The 15,127-nt window shown below is 51.6% G+C and overlaps 1 protein-coding gene across 1 annotated transcript in view; it reads right to left on the bottom strand.

Annotated features, from left to right (window-relative positions):
- Positions 1-828: 828 nt before the first annotated feature.
- The window catches only part of MAPK1 (mitogen-activated protein kinase 1), a 102,403-nt gene continuing 88,104 nt past the window's right edge, over positions 829-15,127 (bottom strand). The window contains exons 7-9 of the mRNA XM_060119648.1: positions 8,858-8,967; positions 6,914-7,039; positions 829-2,351 (exon numbers count right to left, since the gene is read on the bottom strand). Of these exons, the coding sequence (XP_059975631.1) occupies positions 6,923-7,039; positions 8,858-8,967 (227 nt within the window). The 3' untranslated portion in view covers positions 829-2,351; positions 6,914-6,922. The remainder of the gene's footprint in view (positions 2,352-6,913; positions 7,040-8,857; positions 8,968-15,127) is intronic.

Below are 15,127 nucleotides of genomic sequence, written 5' to 3'. Positions count from 1 at the left end.
GTTAAGACAATTCCCTGACCTGTTAAACCAAGTTTGGCATGATTAGTAAAAAGCACACACAACCTGTGGCTACAGGGACTCTAGAACGCAGTTAGTGGTTTCATGCCCATCTGACTCCATGGTACCAGGGGAAAAGAGCCTAGAGTCCCCAGGGATTAGTAACCAAGGCTATGGCTTTCTTTCTAGTTAGAGGACTGCAGGTTAACCTCATAATACTGCTAACATTCCATTTAAAAAGTACAAAGAAACAAGAGCAATAAAACTACCAATGCTCCTTTAAAAATGTATCGAGGAACAGTCAAATCTCTGTATCTTTTCAATGCTGTGTGGACCTTCACAAGGCAGCTCTGTGCATGGAGGTGAAAATCACGTATCTCAGGGCAAAAACCTAGACGTAGTTTTGATTTCTGAGGATGAGTCAGCCACCTGCTCTGGCCCGTGAGGTGTGAGTACCAGCACGCTGGGCTGGAGGGTGGGGGGTGGAGCCCTTCCCAGCACTCAACTGGGACACAGGCCGGCCCTCTTTAGAAAAAATCAGAGAATCCAACCTGAGACATTTGGGCTGCTTCATCAGAGCCTGACAGAACACTGTAGACCTATGATCTGAAGAAACGAACATGTCAGAATTGATTCTCTGCTGTGTGGAAGGAAAAAAGAACCCTCCAGAAATGCTTTCTAAATCACCTGACGTAAAGCAAAGTGTTTGGGCAGTGCCTGGTGGGAAGGGGAGGCCTGCAAGCCTTTCTGTTCTAAAGCACAGACTGAGCCTGACTGTCCATTTGGACTCGCTAATCCAGAGGAAATCAACACCGAATCTTAACATGAATATGAAGATAGAAGATGTACATTTATTTCCATGAATTACAAGTGCATTGCTGTTCATATTAGCAGGCAGTCTTTATATAACCCATTCTCCATTGCTGTCAAAAATCAAACAAGAAAAAAAGGACAGCTGAGAAATGAAAAGCTAAAAATAGAATTATTTTTCCTAAGTGATCTGCTGGATAGCATTTTCCGTGGAACACAACTCAGAGGTAACAATAGATTTTTTGTTTCAATCATAGGCATGTGGCACTTGGACAGTCATCTCCGCACAGAAAGCTATAACAGTCATGCGAGGGTACAGTAATTACTGAACAAGGCAGATTTCTCACCACAGAGAGCAGTGGGGGAGTCAAGAGGAGGCACCGCACGGGGACAGAACACCGAGTCCACACCACAGGGTGCGGCGGCGGGAACAAACACTAGAGGGCTCAGGAGGGCAGGGGCGAGGGCTCCACGCACGCAGGACCTAGTGCTAGCTGCTCCTGACGGCCTGAGCTCAGTGACATCAGAGACGTGAGCGAGCACTTGACGACAGAACAGTGCTCCAGTCGTGAGCTCATGGAGGCTTTATTACAAACTGTTATATTGTAGGTTGAAAATGAACTTGAGATGCTGACATGCTGTAGGAGGAAAAGGAAGTGTACACTTTCTCATTGAAAGATGCAGTGTTCCTCTCTGCTAGACCCTCAGGCATCGAGCGTGGCTACAGCGCCCGTGGCACCTGTGCCCACTGGGCGTGGAGCTCAGCCCCATACCACCTGGGCAGCCTGCATGACCTCGCGCACCTCTCACCAAATCCCGAGAGAAGCTGCCACTTTACGTCTTTTTGCATAAGTCTTGCAAACACCCAGAACTGTATATAACACATTTTGGCAAGTGTTGCGCCCCTGTAAATGGTACAGGTGGAACTGCCTGATGCAGGACTTCTTCCTTTTATTTAGAAAAAGGACTGAATTTTCTAAATGCTGGGCAAGCAGTACATATACCTTACATCTGCTAGGGATTAACATGACACGAGGAGAGGTGCTGCCGAGCACCCACAGGGTCCAGGGGCGGGAGCACGAGCTGCAGGGGCCCCGGCAGGGTGGGAGAGGAGTGCAAAGAGGGGCCGTCACTGCCTTAAAGTGCCCGAGGAGCGGCCGCCCTCCCGGAAGGTGAGACGCAGTGACCGACGGTGAGGGCGGGGTCAGCAGGGCATCGGGAGGGAGGATTAGAGAGGGTGGAACCACTGCATCTTTCAAACCAGAAAGCGATTAGTGACTAAAGCAAGGTGAGCAGTAGGTGCCCTTAAGTACGTACTGCCACAGGTCACCGGAGGGCGACACACACAGGGGTGCCAGGAACAGTTCTCTGGACTGAAGGAATTCTTTGAAAGCATAAAAGCCACAACTACCAGAAACTGCCCCTCCGAACGGCTCAAAGGAGTCAGGTGGACACGCCGAGACAGGCTGGAGACAGGCCCGGGGTCAGGAGCTGGGAGGAAGAACAGCGATGCCTGCGCGTGGCCCGTCCTCGGAGCCCGTGTCCTGTTGGGAAACAGACAGACCGACTGTGAGCTAAGGGTGAACCACGTGGGAAAAGCAGCAGCAGCAGTGCTAGGAAAACGGAAGAGTGAAAAAGCAAAGGAAAAACATTCCTGCAGGAAAGGTCATTTCCCTCAGAACCACGTGGCACGAGTCACACCCGAGGCTCCTCAAGGGTGGGCTTGCCTCCACCCCCCAACCCCCGGGCACCTCCTCTCAGACGTTTAACAGAGGATGTTTCCAGAATACTCCGGGGGAGACACGCATGCTCGCTCACAGCCAGGCCGGCGTCAGTATTCCCCAGATGCTATTTATTAACCAACGGTCCAAACCAGAGTCTGAGAATCTTTGTAAACGCATGTGTGAAGTGGAAAACGCTTCTGCCTCCTATTCTCAGCACGTCTCTCTCTCTGGATGAGCAGGTAGGTCAGAATCAACCACACAGGAGGCAGAAAGTGTGTTGTTTTTAATGCTCAAGTTTTCTGTGACTAAGCACAACAAGCACAATCAAGTGCTGGTAGGAAGCGTGAAGCTGGTGGGCCTGGACCCAGGAAGGGCAGGAGGGGACCCAATAGCTGCTGTCCCGCCAGGTCCCCCTGGCCCTGAAAACACCCGAGGATCCCTCAGGAGGCCCCCGACGTCCCCCATCACTCTCCTAACATCTCTATTTTACTTGAGGAAATTATATTCTGGGTTAAATCCACTCCACCCGTTTACAGACTAGCAGTTCTCAGCTGTGAGCACAGACGGCTGGGGGTGGGGCGCGGGTGGACGTGGGAATTCCCTCCACTCCGAGGACCATCCTGGGGAGGAGAAGTGCACGTTCTCTGTCTCACGACGAAGCCGCATGGAGACAGCAGGAGGGTAATCGAGTGCGTCAGGATGCAAGCAAAGCAGACCTTCCTTCCCCTGGAGACGGGGCCTGTTAAGCGTGTCACCATGAACTGCAGCCACACCTAGCAGCTGACAGAAAACTAAAACTGCCCTAAATGCTTTTATCTTTAATGAAACCAAAGGGAAACAAGAGGTTAATGCCCCTAGTAATCAGTACCCCCCCCCCCCCCCCGAGAAAGTCCAGTGACGGGCGAAGGAGGAAGAAAGGCAGGCACCACCTCCTCTTCCCCAGCTTCTCGGGGAAGCAGGTAAGGAGATGGCCTGTAAGGATGAGGCTGACCCAAGGCCGGAGGAATCGGAGACTTGTCACAACGTATTAACCACTTACACCTTTTTACCTTTCCAGTGAAAACATTTCTAAACTAGAGCCCCTTGAACAAAATATAATGAATATACTTTGACCCTTTACAATCACTCAGAGCCGCCACTAAGAACATCAGCGAGAGGGCTTCCCTGGTGGCACAGTGGTTGAGGGTCCGCCTGCCGATGCAGGGGATACGGGTTCGTGCCCCGGTCCAGGAAGATCCCATGTGCCGCGGAGCGGCTGGGCCCGTGAGCCATGGCCGCTGGGCCTGCGCGTCTGGAGCCTGTGCTCCGCAACGGGAGAGGCCACGGCAGTGAGAGGCCCATGTACCGCAAGAAAAAAAAAAAAAGAAAAAAAGAACATCAGCGAGCAGGGGACACCTAGGGTCTCCCCTGGAGCGGGCCCTGCTGTCCCCTCCAGCAAAGCCCCCACAGCTGTATGAGCACGTTCCCCCGGCGGCCCCGTGTGTCACGGCACCGGCACCTCCAGGCTCTCCTCTGCGCAGTTCTGCCCTCGCTGCAGACTGCGAACTCACACCCACGGTCCCTCCATCTCCCTGGGGAGCAAACCTAGGTGAAAAAAGATTTCTGAGTTTAAAGGACCTGGACTCTCTGCCTAGTTTTGCCACCGATGTATAATCTTGAGCAAAATGCTTAAACACACTCCTTCAGTTTCGTCAATCGCAGACCTGGGCTGTGTGCTGACTTCAGAGAACGTTGCTGTGATCATCAAAAGGCAATGTCTGTGAAAGAACCTGGCCCAGAGCTTAACAACACCCCCGCCCCACCCTCCTCTGCACTCACTCTTCTCTTAGATGACTAAATTATAAGTCAGTCTAGATGTTGGAAATTTCCTTTGAAATGCACAGAAAAAAACAAGATGGATTGATGGGTAGATGGAGGAATGGATGGACAGATACATGAGAAGGCAAAGAAACTATAATAAAATGTTAATCATAGGATCGGGGTGGTGGGAATATGGGTGTCTACTGTAAAACCCTCAACTTCTCAGAATAGGTGAAAATTGTCATTTAAAAAACGTTTGGGAAAAAAATCAGGCTACAAGCACATTCTGTGCCTTCTGTGTGCCTGGAGGAAGTGAACTAAACACAGAGCAACCCCCCTGCCACCGCCTCCACTGGTGACAGGCCCCAACCCTGGATACTCAGAGCTGGGGTGGGCCCCGGGTGGGCTCGGTCCCCGTGTGTAATGGCCTCCAGTAGGCATCCAGTCAGCAGCCTTGTCCTGCGGCCCAGGACCCTGGTCACTGTCACGGTCCCCTGTGCCTGCTGCCTGACCAGCCACCCCACAAGTCCCTGCTCAGGTCCCGCCACCCAGACTGCCCAGTGTCAGATGCCCTGACACTTCAGGACCTAAGACCACCTGTGAGGACAGGCGGGCTCCTCCCCACCAGCGGGGCGCCCCCTCCCGGCGCTCTGCACCTTTGGGGCCAAACCCTCCCCTGGTGCAGCACCACAATGCTGGGCCTGACTCTCCGGGTCCTGCCATCAGACTGCTAGAAAGCAAAGCCTGGGTCTTACCCATCCGTTCCCTCCTACCCGGCACTAAGAAGTATGTGACAGGGATTAAATGAACAATGACAAACTGATAGCTCCATCACCCCCAGATGTTCTACACCAAAGATGTGCATGACGGTCTGTGCCTTTCTCCCCTCCCTCTCAGGCCACGTGCTCCTTGGGGGCCACGTTCAGTCCTGTCTGTTCTGCTCACTGGGGTGAGCACACAGCATGTACGCCCTGAAACCAGAAGGCAGGGAAATCAGGGGCCACGAACACACAGGAAAGCAACCCATGGAAGGGACCCTGCAGAAAGTTGCTCAGCTTGACCTTCCAGGCCAGGGGTGAGTGGCCTAATCTGTAAAGAGCCAAACAAGAGCTTATTCACCCAATGCAGCCAGGCCGACCTGGCACGGACACGGGGACGGGAGAGCAGGCCCCTGGCAGAGACAATCCCCCCACCGTGAATGCAGGCAGAGAGGCCAGGAAGGGGTGAAAACGGCTGGGTCCCAGGGGCTGCTTTCCTTCTGTCGGTGGATGACCGCACAGTGCCTTGTGAGCAACAAATTCTTCAAGAGATTGTCCCGATGTGAGGTGTGGATGGATGAACGCTTCCAACCCCACTGGACTGGCCTCCCTGTCCCCTGTGGCATCTCCCCTTCCTGCTCAGACACTTCCTGAAGGTTGGCTGCTGGGGGCACATGTGCTCGGGCTTGGAGTCTGGCCTCTAGTGTGTCCCAGCAAGGGCCTGCCAGTCCCCCTCCCTTGCTTGGTTAGGGAATCGGGGTCTTTCGGGCTCTGCTCCCCTCACTCCCCTGCAGTCTCCCGACCACACCCCAGTCTGAGCCCCAGGTCTGGAAGCTCCTCTCCCACCCTCTCTGCCCTGGTCCGGCCCTGGTGGCTCTGTGAGTAGGTGAGCTGATCGCATCTGCTTGTGGCCCCCCTTCTGCCCTTCCCTGTCCCCTGCACTGGGGCTGGGACCCTGCCTTAGCACCGCTGCCTGTCCTTGGCAGCTGCTTCTGGTGGGACTGCCAGTGGCAGGCACTGAGAGGAAAAGCCTTCCTTCTTCTGCCTCTAGTGACACATGGCTCTTTGGGAGGGGTGGTCCTGGGTTTCAGAGGTACTGGAGGGTGGTGGTGACTCAGGCCCCTGAGGTCCCTGGGTCAGTGGCAGTCCGGCTCCTGACCCTCCTCAGCAATGGTGATGCTCTAACAGCTGCAGTTCTGGCAGGGGCCCGGCACCCTCCTGGCCTGCTGACCAGACAGATGCTGGCTCACATCGCTTCCCCTGAGCCCCTGCAGACCCCCATCTGCAGGAAGCCCCACTGCCCCCCTCTTGCTCTCCAGCCCTTCCACAGCCTCCTGACTGATCACACACCCTCTGTGTGAAATACCTCAAGCAGCTTCTGATCTCAAGCCTGGACGCTGCCCAACACAGGTTACCTCAGACCAACCCTCATCCTGACCCCCATATGTGAAAATAAATAAAAAGGCCCAGGCAGGCGAGAATGGACTTAAGATCAAGCTAAGAACCCCCAATGCCCACCGCTGCAGAACCCCCACTTCGTAACCCTGCCCGAAGCCCCCTCGGTCACCTGTCTGCAGACCCCACTGCCCGGCCATCCAGCTGTCCCGGGCAGGTCTGTCCAAAGCATTTCCCCAGCAGGTGCCTCAACCCTTGGTCATAATTCTTTATCTCACTGCTCATTTCTACAGAGTTCTAACACAACAAGCCCCACTCTCTCTCCCGTTCCGTATATTCTCTAAAATTGAGATTTGCGTTTCCTCTTTTTGAACGCTTTTTACCTGTCTCCTCTGCTAGGATATACTATATGGTTAAAGCTCCAGGTACCTGAGAAATTTAAGATCTGTATCCTGGCTGGAATCTAGCAGTCTCTTCAAAAATGAGTTCTTTGAGCTTTTCCTTGGGCAAGTCATCCAATTCCATGTCAAACTTGAATGGTGCTTCGGCGATGGGCTTGAAAAGAAAGCAGAACGTTTAGACAAAAGTGGTTGTGGCTGAGGCAGTCATTCACTGCTCCACAGAAAGACCACGGCTCAGGCTTTGGAACTGAGATGGCAGGACTGGCACCTGTGATGAGCAGCCCTGTGCTGCGCTCCAGTCACGGAAGTGCACCTCCCGAGAGGCCCGAACCAGTGAGAGGGAGCATCCCCACGTTATTCTCCAATGTCTTCAGGCACTGCATGCACATGGCAGCCACAGGAATCTGCTGTGATGGGAGGGCTGCTGCTGGTGGTAGTATGTGTACACAATCAAGACCCTCAATACTTGAATAAATACATTTGATTATATACATTACAGTATCTTTATATGAAGAAATATTATGGAGCCATTAAAAAATGAAGCCGCAAGAAAGGTGAAAATCATGGCAAAATGCCCATATTTGTGTTAAACAGAATGAACTCTACTTTATTCTTAAAATTTAGATATAGAAATGTAAGACTGAGAAGAAAACACTCCAAAATTTTAATAATGATAACCACATAACAAGACTACAAAGTGATCTTTCTTGTATTTTTCTGCAAGTTTTTGCTTTTTTTAGTATACTTTCTCTATAAATAACCAGAAAGCTAATACTGTCTATTCATATAAAAAAACCTCCATGCATACTCAATGATAAAAGATGTAATGAGTCAGTTAATATTTTGATTTGTAAGCACCCCCCTCCAAACGAATGCAATGTTACAGAACCTGATGACGATACAGCTGTTACCAGGCACCCGAGACCTTATCCATGTCACCCTCACAACAGGTATTAAGGGGAAGGAAACGTGCACCCCAAACTCTGCGCTAGGCCCTGGCCTCTTGAAAGGGGGAAAAGAGAAAAACAAGCAGCTCCCCTCCCTGAAGGAGGGCTCGACGTACGGGACCCTACACATGCCACCCTTCTAATCCACCTGGCCCCCTTGGGGTGTGCAGTACCACCCCAGCCTGAAAGTAGGATGTGGGGCTTAGGAAACTGCCAGCTCACAGGGCAGTAAGAGCCCCAGGTCCCATGTTTTCAGCTGCTGCCCTGTTATGTACCACGGAGGTCGTGTCAACTGTTTCCTGGAAAGGCTGTGGAAGGGGAAGCTGACTGATAAAATGCTTCCTCTGATTTCCTCTTTCTCTTTTTCATGTAACTGCTTTTCACTTTTGTAGTTAGTTCTTCCTTTCCTCTTCCATTTCCCCTTTAACACACTCCTCTTGGTTCTCCCTTTTTTAAAAACAGGAGTGTGAAGGCTTACTGTCTATGCATTTGAGCCTCAACTAGAAAGATCCACATTTCTGGTTCCTACTGCACTTTCCTTCATTATCCTCCAGAGAACAAAGTTAAAAGTGAGCCCCCAGAGGAACCAAAGAGCCAAGGAACGGGGACTTTTGGACAGAAGATGCCCGACATGCAACACCTTCATCTGGATGCCCAGTGTGCACTGGAGACTCGCACACGCACCTCTGCGACCAGATTCCTCATCACAACAGGCTCTCGTGTCTCTAGGGAGGCACACAGGGAGGCAGACACGAAGCCACCAAGCTCTGGTGGGACTGTCCTGGCTGACCTGTCCCCTCCTCCCCTCCACCCTCAGGGCGGGCCCTGCGGTTCCATGTCTCTTCCTGTCACAAGCCGTGACCACAGTCCTGGGATCCCTTCCCTGCCTGTGCTCCCCTCCCCCTCCATTTCCCCGGCCCCACCCTGTGCAGAGGACCTAGAGGAAGGGGTTTCAGGCTGTGGGGACAGCACTAGTCTCAGGCACATGATGGCAGGGCCACTCAGCCGGGGGTGCAGGCTCTTACCTCGTCACTTGGGTCGTAGTACTGCTCCAGGTATGGGTGGGCCAGAGCCTGTTCCACCTCAATCCTCTTATGAGGGTTGAACGTCAACATCTTGTCCAGTAAATCCAGAGCTATAAAGAGAAAGGTTTTGCAGAGGTGAGAAGCCAAAGAAACAGTCAATGAAATACTCTCTTGTCTTCCTGTTTAAGTCCACTGACCCACAAGACAACCGAGCTAAAAGAGCCCCTGCCACCCAGGGGTGCCTGTTCCATCTCTGAGCTTGAGTCTGAGCACCTGTTAGTAGAGACCCAGACTCAGGAAGGTGATGTGCTCAGCAAAGGCTCCACATAGTGGCCAGGATTCAAGCCCAAGTCTGCCCCTAAAGCCTGGCCTTGTCCTAAATCACGGCTCTGCTCGCAGGGTCAAAAGCAGAGGTTTTATGTACTGCTCTTAAGTCAACTCCAAAGTCACTTCTGCAATGGTCACTACCTCCTATGTGGTTTCAGCCTCCTCCTTCCAGGTCCTGGGTGAGAGACGTGTGTAAAGCACAGGCCCCCTGGCCTGCTCTGCAGCCTGGCATCTTTCTCCAAGGCCCCAAACTAAAAGTATTCTCTCGACCTGGCCAGCAGTCCAGCCCTGACCACCTCTTTCATGTCGACAAGGCAGCAAGTGCAGGGCCAACAGGAACAAGCCGGAGGCAGTGGCCAATGAGCAGCCTGCCCTGGGGCCTCTGCAGAGTGTCTAGGCACCACCTCAGGCCGCGAGGACAGCCAAGGGGCACGGCTGACACTGGCTGGGACCAGGGTTAAGGGTCATGTGACAAAATACTTCCTGTATTTAGTGTCAGAAGTAGGTTTCAATGAGGGAGAATACATGCTAGAAAAGACATCACTGTTCTGGTAAAGAGGTAAAAAGAGGCCTTCTTTTAAAACTGTCTCCTTTTATTTAACAATGCTCAGACCAGTGATGCTCACAGCCCTGAGACACCCCTGAGAAATCCAAGGGCTCCAAGAAATAAATCTAAAAACTACTAGGTAGGGCTTCCCTGGTGGCGCAGTGGTTGAGAGTCCGCCTGCCAATGCAGGGGACACGGGTTCGTGCCCCGGTCCGGGAAGATCCCACATGCCGCGGAGCGGCTGGGCCCGTGAGCCCTGGCGGCTGAGCCTGCACGTCCAGAGCCTGTGCTCCGCAACGGGAGAGGCCACAACAGTGAGAGGCCCGCGTACCGCAAAAAAAAACTACCAGGTAATTATTAAAGAACACACATTTTTAGAAAATGTATTGACACTAACAAAAACAAAAGCACTGGTATCTACTTAATGAAGCCTTGTTACTCACGGTGATAGTTTCTTATTAGGTTATCAACCTCGTCCATCTGCAAATGAGCACCCGACTCTAAGCTCTAGGATAAAGAACGGTGATGGAAAATCACTGTAGTCACTAGGAAATGTGCTCCCCGATGGACAGCAGCCGGCGGCTGGCCAGGGAGTCGCTGGGAAAGAGTGCGTGGGTGGGGTGCCCCACTGCCCGAGGTCGGGGACCCCCCACGTGCACATCCCTGCACACCGCCCCACTTACCTTCAATCAGGAGATCATCGATGTGGTGCACTGTGTGTTGGATATGATGAGAAATTCCACACAACAAAGGACTTTTTTCATGTCCATAAAGTGAAGTGTGAAAACCAGTACGTTTTTTTTAAAGCCCACATAATGAATTTCTACAAATAGTACATTTTCCAACTGGTAGACGGGCGAACACACCTGCTGGGCCTCAGAGCCCTACCATACCTAACACAGGTACTAAAACCGACCTCATTTCCCGCTCCCGCCCGCTCCCCTAGAGCTCACAGACATTTCTCCAAGGACTGCCTTGAGATCAGATAACCTCGGAACATGTCAGGAGAAGCTGAGGGCCCAGCCACAGTCAAGAGTCTAACAGCATTGTTTTTAAATTCCAAGTCTTGTTGATATTAAGGAGGGATGCACTCCAAGGCAACTGGATGCTCTGAAGCTGACACACTCCTAAAACAGACCTTTCAGTTCCTTCAAGTTCAATCCTAGGCAACAATTTCAAAAGAAAAGAGCTTAAAAAAATTTTTGTTTGCTACTTGAAAACTGACTGGCTCTCCAGCCTCTTTTGACTGCAGCACTATTTTTGCACTGCTCGCAGCTACAGGAGGGGAGGGGGGGAGATGGGAAGCAGCTGGCAGGTGCTGCTCCCACAGTCAGAGAGCCCGGCCTCCCTCCTCCTCCCACATGCTCAGCATCCCGCTGGCACCACTCCGACGTATGAATCACGCTGGCTGTGCATATGCTTCCTTGGATGCAGATTTTATTTCCCCTAAAAGACTGAAGCCCCTTCAAGGCCAGGATGACATCCGACCACGATCCTGACTCTCCCTGGTGGCGACCATGAGCCCACACCTCTCCTCTAATTCCGGGGTGTGTGTAGCAACATGACCGCACCCTTCTGGCTCATCAGTCACTTCTCCTTCCAGGTCCTGGGGCGGGTCACCTGGCTGGCAGCACTGCTTTGGGGCCACCTCACCTACCCAGCAACACTCTGATCCCAGATCAAGGTTGCCATCTGTCACTTCCATCCTCAGCTCGAATTTCTGAGCAGGGGCAGAGAAAAAGGCCACCTGTGCAGACTGTGCCACCGCAACAGTGCTTCTCAAACTTTCTGATCTCAGAGCCCTGCTCTTGAAAACTACTGAGGATCAATTATTAAAAAGCAGCTAATTCAACTCACAGTTCAAACAACTGCATAGCACCATCCTTTGAGGAAACCACTACACTCAGTACGTGGCAGATGTGTTCTGCGTGCACTTATCCCGCGCTGTCACATGGAGCACTAAAAAGACCGGCACAAAGGACAGGACACAACAAAGTGAGTTCTCTGTGCTGCTTCACCAAGGGCACCTCACATGCAGCTGCCCTGGTTTTAGCTGGGAGGCTAGCACTGCCGCCTCGCCCTGTACTGAGCACAGATGGCAGCACAAGGGACAGGGTGCAGGATGCCTCAGTGTCGCCATGAAAGCAGTTTTCACCTCACCAACCCCCTGGAAGGATCTTGGGGACCTTAGAGGTCTAAGGAGCACACTACCAAGAACTGCTGAGCCACAAAAACTCAAGATCTTTAATCTTATCATGGTCCCCAAGATCTCGGGGAAAGCCCTGGTCAGCCCTTCTCTACTCACATGGGTGGATCATGCCCTTCCTGCCCACCGGCCCTCATTCCTCTCAGCACATCCTTCTGAGAAAATCAAGATCCCCAGGGGTGACTTTCCTGGACATACCTCCACCAGATCCACATGCATCCTTCTGTGGAAAGAGGGGACCCTCTCCCCACCCAAAGCCGATCCTCCCTGCTGTGACTCCCCCTGCTGCCCTCACCTGGCTCAGTCCTTTCTGTCTCCATGTTCCCACTCCTTTTATGTGGTCACCCATGACCTGAACTGGAGGCCTCTGTGCCACGTGGAGGTGCTGAACTCGGCCACATTCTCACAAGGCATTATCTGTGTGCATCTCCTCTACAGGTTGCGAGAATCCCCATCCCTCCCGCACTGCCCAGGGAAGATTCTTGTCCAGCTCCTTACACATCTCACTCTTCACCTCCCCAGCCTCTTCTAGGATTTCAAATGCTATCTGTTAAAAAAACTCCTAAATCTATTATTGTCAGCTCAGGACTCTCACTCTCTGTATACAGAGACTCTCTGTAGGTAATGAAATAGAATACAGCTTATTATCCCATTGAGAACATATATATGTACACGCATTTACAGGAGCAGTAATAAAGTCTGGAGGCTTTTCAAATAGCAGGTTATCTGAGAAATGGACACAGACTTCTCACAAGAAGGGCATTTTTTAAAATTTAAAAAAATAGGGGAATTCCCTGGCAGTCCAGTGGTTAATACTCCGCTCTTCCCCTGCAGGAGGTACCAGTTTGACCCCTGGTCAGGGAACTAAAATCCTGCATGCCGCATGGCATGGCCAAAAAAACCCCCAAAAAACAAAAAACGAAAAACAAAAGTGGGACCGAGAGAACAGAATTCCTCATCTTTCTTCACGCGCTGACAGCCGTCTGCTGGCTTTGCGCACCAGTGTCCCCTGCCCTCTAACCACACGGAGCTGCACTTGCCAGGGGGAGCTGCACTTGCCATGGGGGAGCTCTCAGGCTTGCCCGTGGGAGCGCTGACACCAGCTTGGCCACATTCACTGGGTTCTCTTGGCCACAATGACTGTCAAGGGTATGGACAGAGAGGCAGTGAGTGTCAGCCCCACACTTGGGCTAAAACTATCAGGAAACAGGTCAGCGTGAGCCTGGAGATGCTGGTGGCCATCGTGTCACCACAAGAAAAGAGGCTGGTTAACAAGAAAGATGGACCAGAGGAAGGCAACGCTGAATGACAAAGTCCAGATTGTGGTCAAAGCAGCTACGCCCGGAATCAAAGCCCTGCTGGGCCTGTCGGTTCCGAGAGCCGGTGAAGTCCTTCTTCAGGCCGAGGCCAGTCCCAGTGGGTTCTCATGAAGTGGATGGAGAAGGCCTCAAAGAGCCGACCCTCCAGTCTGTGACGACTCACCCCATGCCCACAGCCCCATCGCTCAGCGGGAACCACTGCTCATCTCTGGACACGTTTTGTAGATTTCCCTGTGCATCTTCTTTCACACAGTTGAGATCATATTATACGTAACAAAGGCTGTGTTATTTCCTCAGTCAACACTGCTCATTAGTATTTTCCCATGCTACAAAAACATCGTAAAAATCACTTTTAGGGACTTGATATAATATTCCTTTGAGTAGATGTATCAGTTGACTCTGATCCATGAACAATGAACAGTTAGTGCTGAGGTTGTTTCTAAAAATTTTTTTTTAAATTTATTTATTTATTCTTGGCTGCGTCGGGTCTTCATTGCTCCGTGTGGGCTTCTCACTGTGGTGGCTTCTCTTGTTGCAGAGCACAGGCTCTAGGCGTGCGGGCTTCAGTAGTTGTGGCACACAGGCTCAGTAGTTGTGGCTCGCGGGCTCTAGAGCACAGGCTCAGTAGTTTTGACGCACAGGCTTAGCTGCTCCACGGCATGTGGGATCTTCCTGGAGCAAGGCATGAACTCCTGTCTCCTGCATTGGCAGGCAGATTCTTAACCACTGTGCCACCAGGGAAGCCATTTCTAACAATTTAACACGGCCCAGACCAAACTCTCAACTGCTAACTCCCGACTGGCTCCTCCCACAGTGACCTCTCAGCTCATTACCTCTTCATGGAAGTTGTGTGTTCTTGTCCTTTGCTCATGTATTTATCCACTGATGCCTTAGATTTCTCTCTGCTCTTTAAACACTAATAACATTAACAAGAAGTCTAACATTAAGAACTACTGTTCTTAACCCTCTCTAATGTTCTTAGCTCTCAACCTTCCCAATTATCCTATGAGGTGGGTAAAACTTGCCCCAATTTTGAGATGAGGAAAATGTGAAAAAGTGAGGTCACAAGTCTGCACTCAGGAGGCCAATCGCAGAGTACAGGACCTAACCACCATGTGTGTGGCCATCAACAAAACAGGACAGGGATTCTTTAAATGTTATTCAATCTAGAACAAATTATATCTATCTGTCCACACCTGGTCTAATCTAGTTTAAATTTTAAACTTTTAAATCTACTACCTTTCATTTATGTTTGTCTTCTTGGTTTTGTTGTTTTTTTAAATTAATTAATTTATTTATTTTTGGCTGCGTTGGGTCTTCGTTGCCGCACACTGGCTTTCTCTAGTTGTGGCGAGCGGGGGGCTACTCTTCATTGCGGTGTGCAGGCTTCTCCTTGCGGTGGCTTCTCTTGTTGCGGAACACAACAAGGTGCGTGGGCTTCAGTAGTTGCAGCATGCAGGTTCTAGAGCGCAGCCTCAGTAGTTGTAGCACACAGGCTTAGTTGCTCAGTGGCATGTGGGATCTTCCCGGACCAGGGATTGAACCCGTGTCCCCTGCACTGGCAGGCAGATTCTTATCCACTGTGCCATCTTGGGGTTCTTTTGTGTTTTTGTTTGCGGTACACGGGCCTCTCACTGTTGTGGCCTTTCCCGCTGCAGAGCACAGGCTCCGGACGCGCAGGCTCAGTGGCCATGGCTCACGGGCCCAGCCGCTCTGCGGCATGTGGGATCTTCCCAGACCAGGACACAAACCCATGTCCCCTGCATTGGCAGGCAGACTCTCAACCACTGCACCACAGGGAAGCCCATCTTGGTTTGTTTTTAAAGCTTAGGAAGATATTCTTCCCCCACGCAGAGATCAGAAAAATACTG

Source organism: Mesoplodon densirostris, chromosome 15 (genome assembly GCF_025265405.1).
Source record: "Mesoplodon densirostris isolate mMesDen1 chromosome 15, mMesDen1 primary haplotype, whole genome shotgun sequence".
Classification (NCBI taxonomy): Eukaryota; Metazoa; Chordata; class Mammalia; order Artiodactyla; family Ziphiidae; genus Mesoplodon; species Mesoplodon densirostris.
Note: the sequence above shows the minus strand (reverse complement) of the source record. Positions and strands in the feature narration are given on the sequence as shown.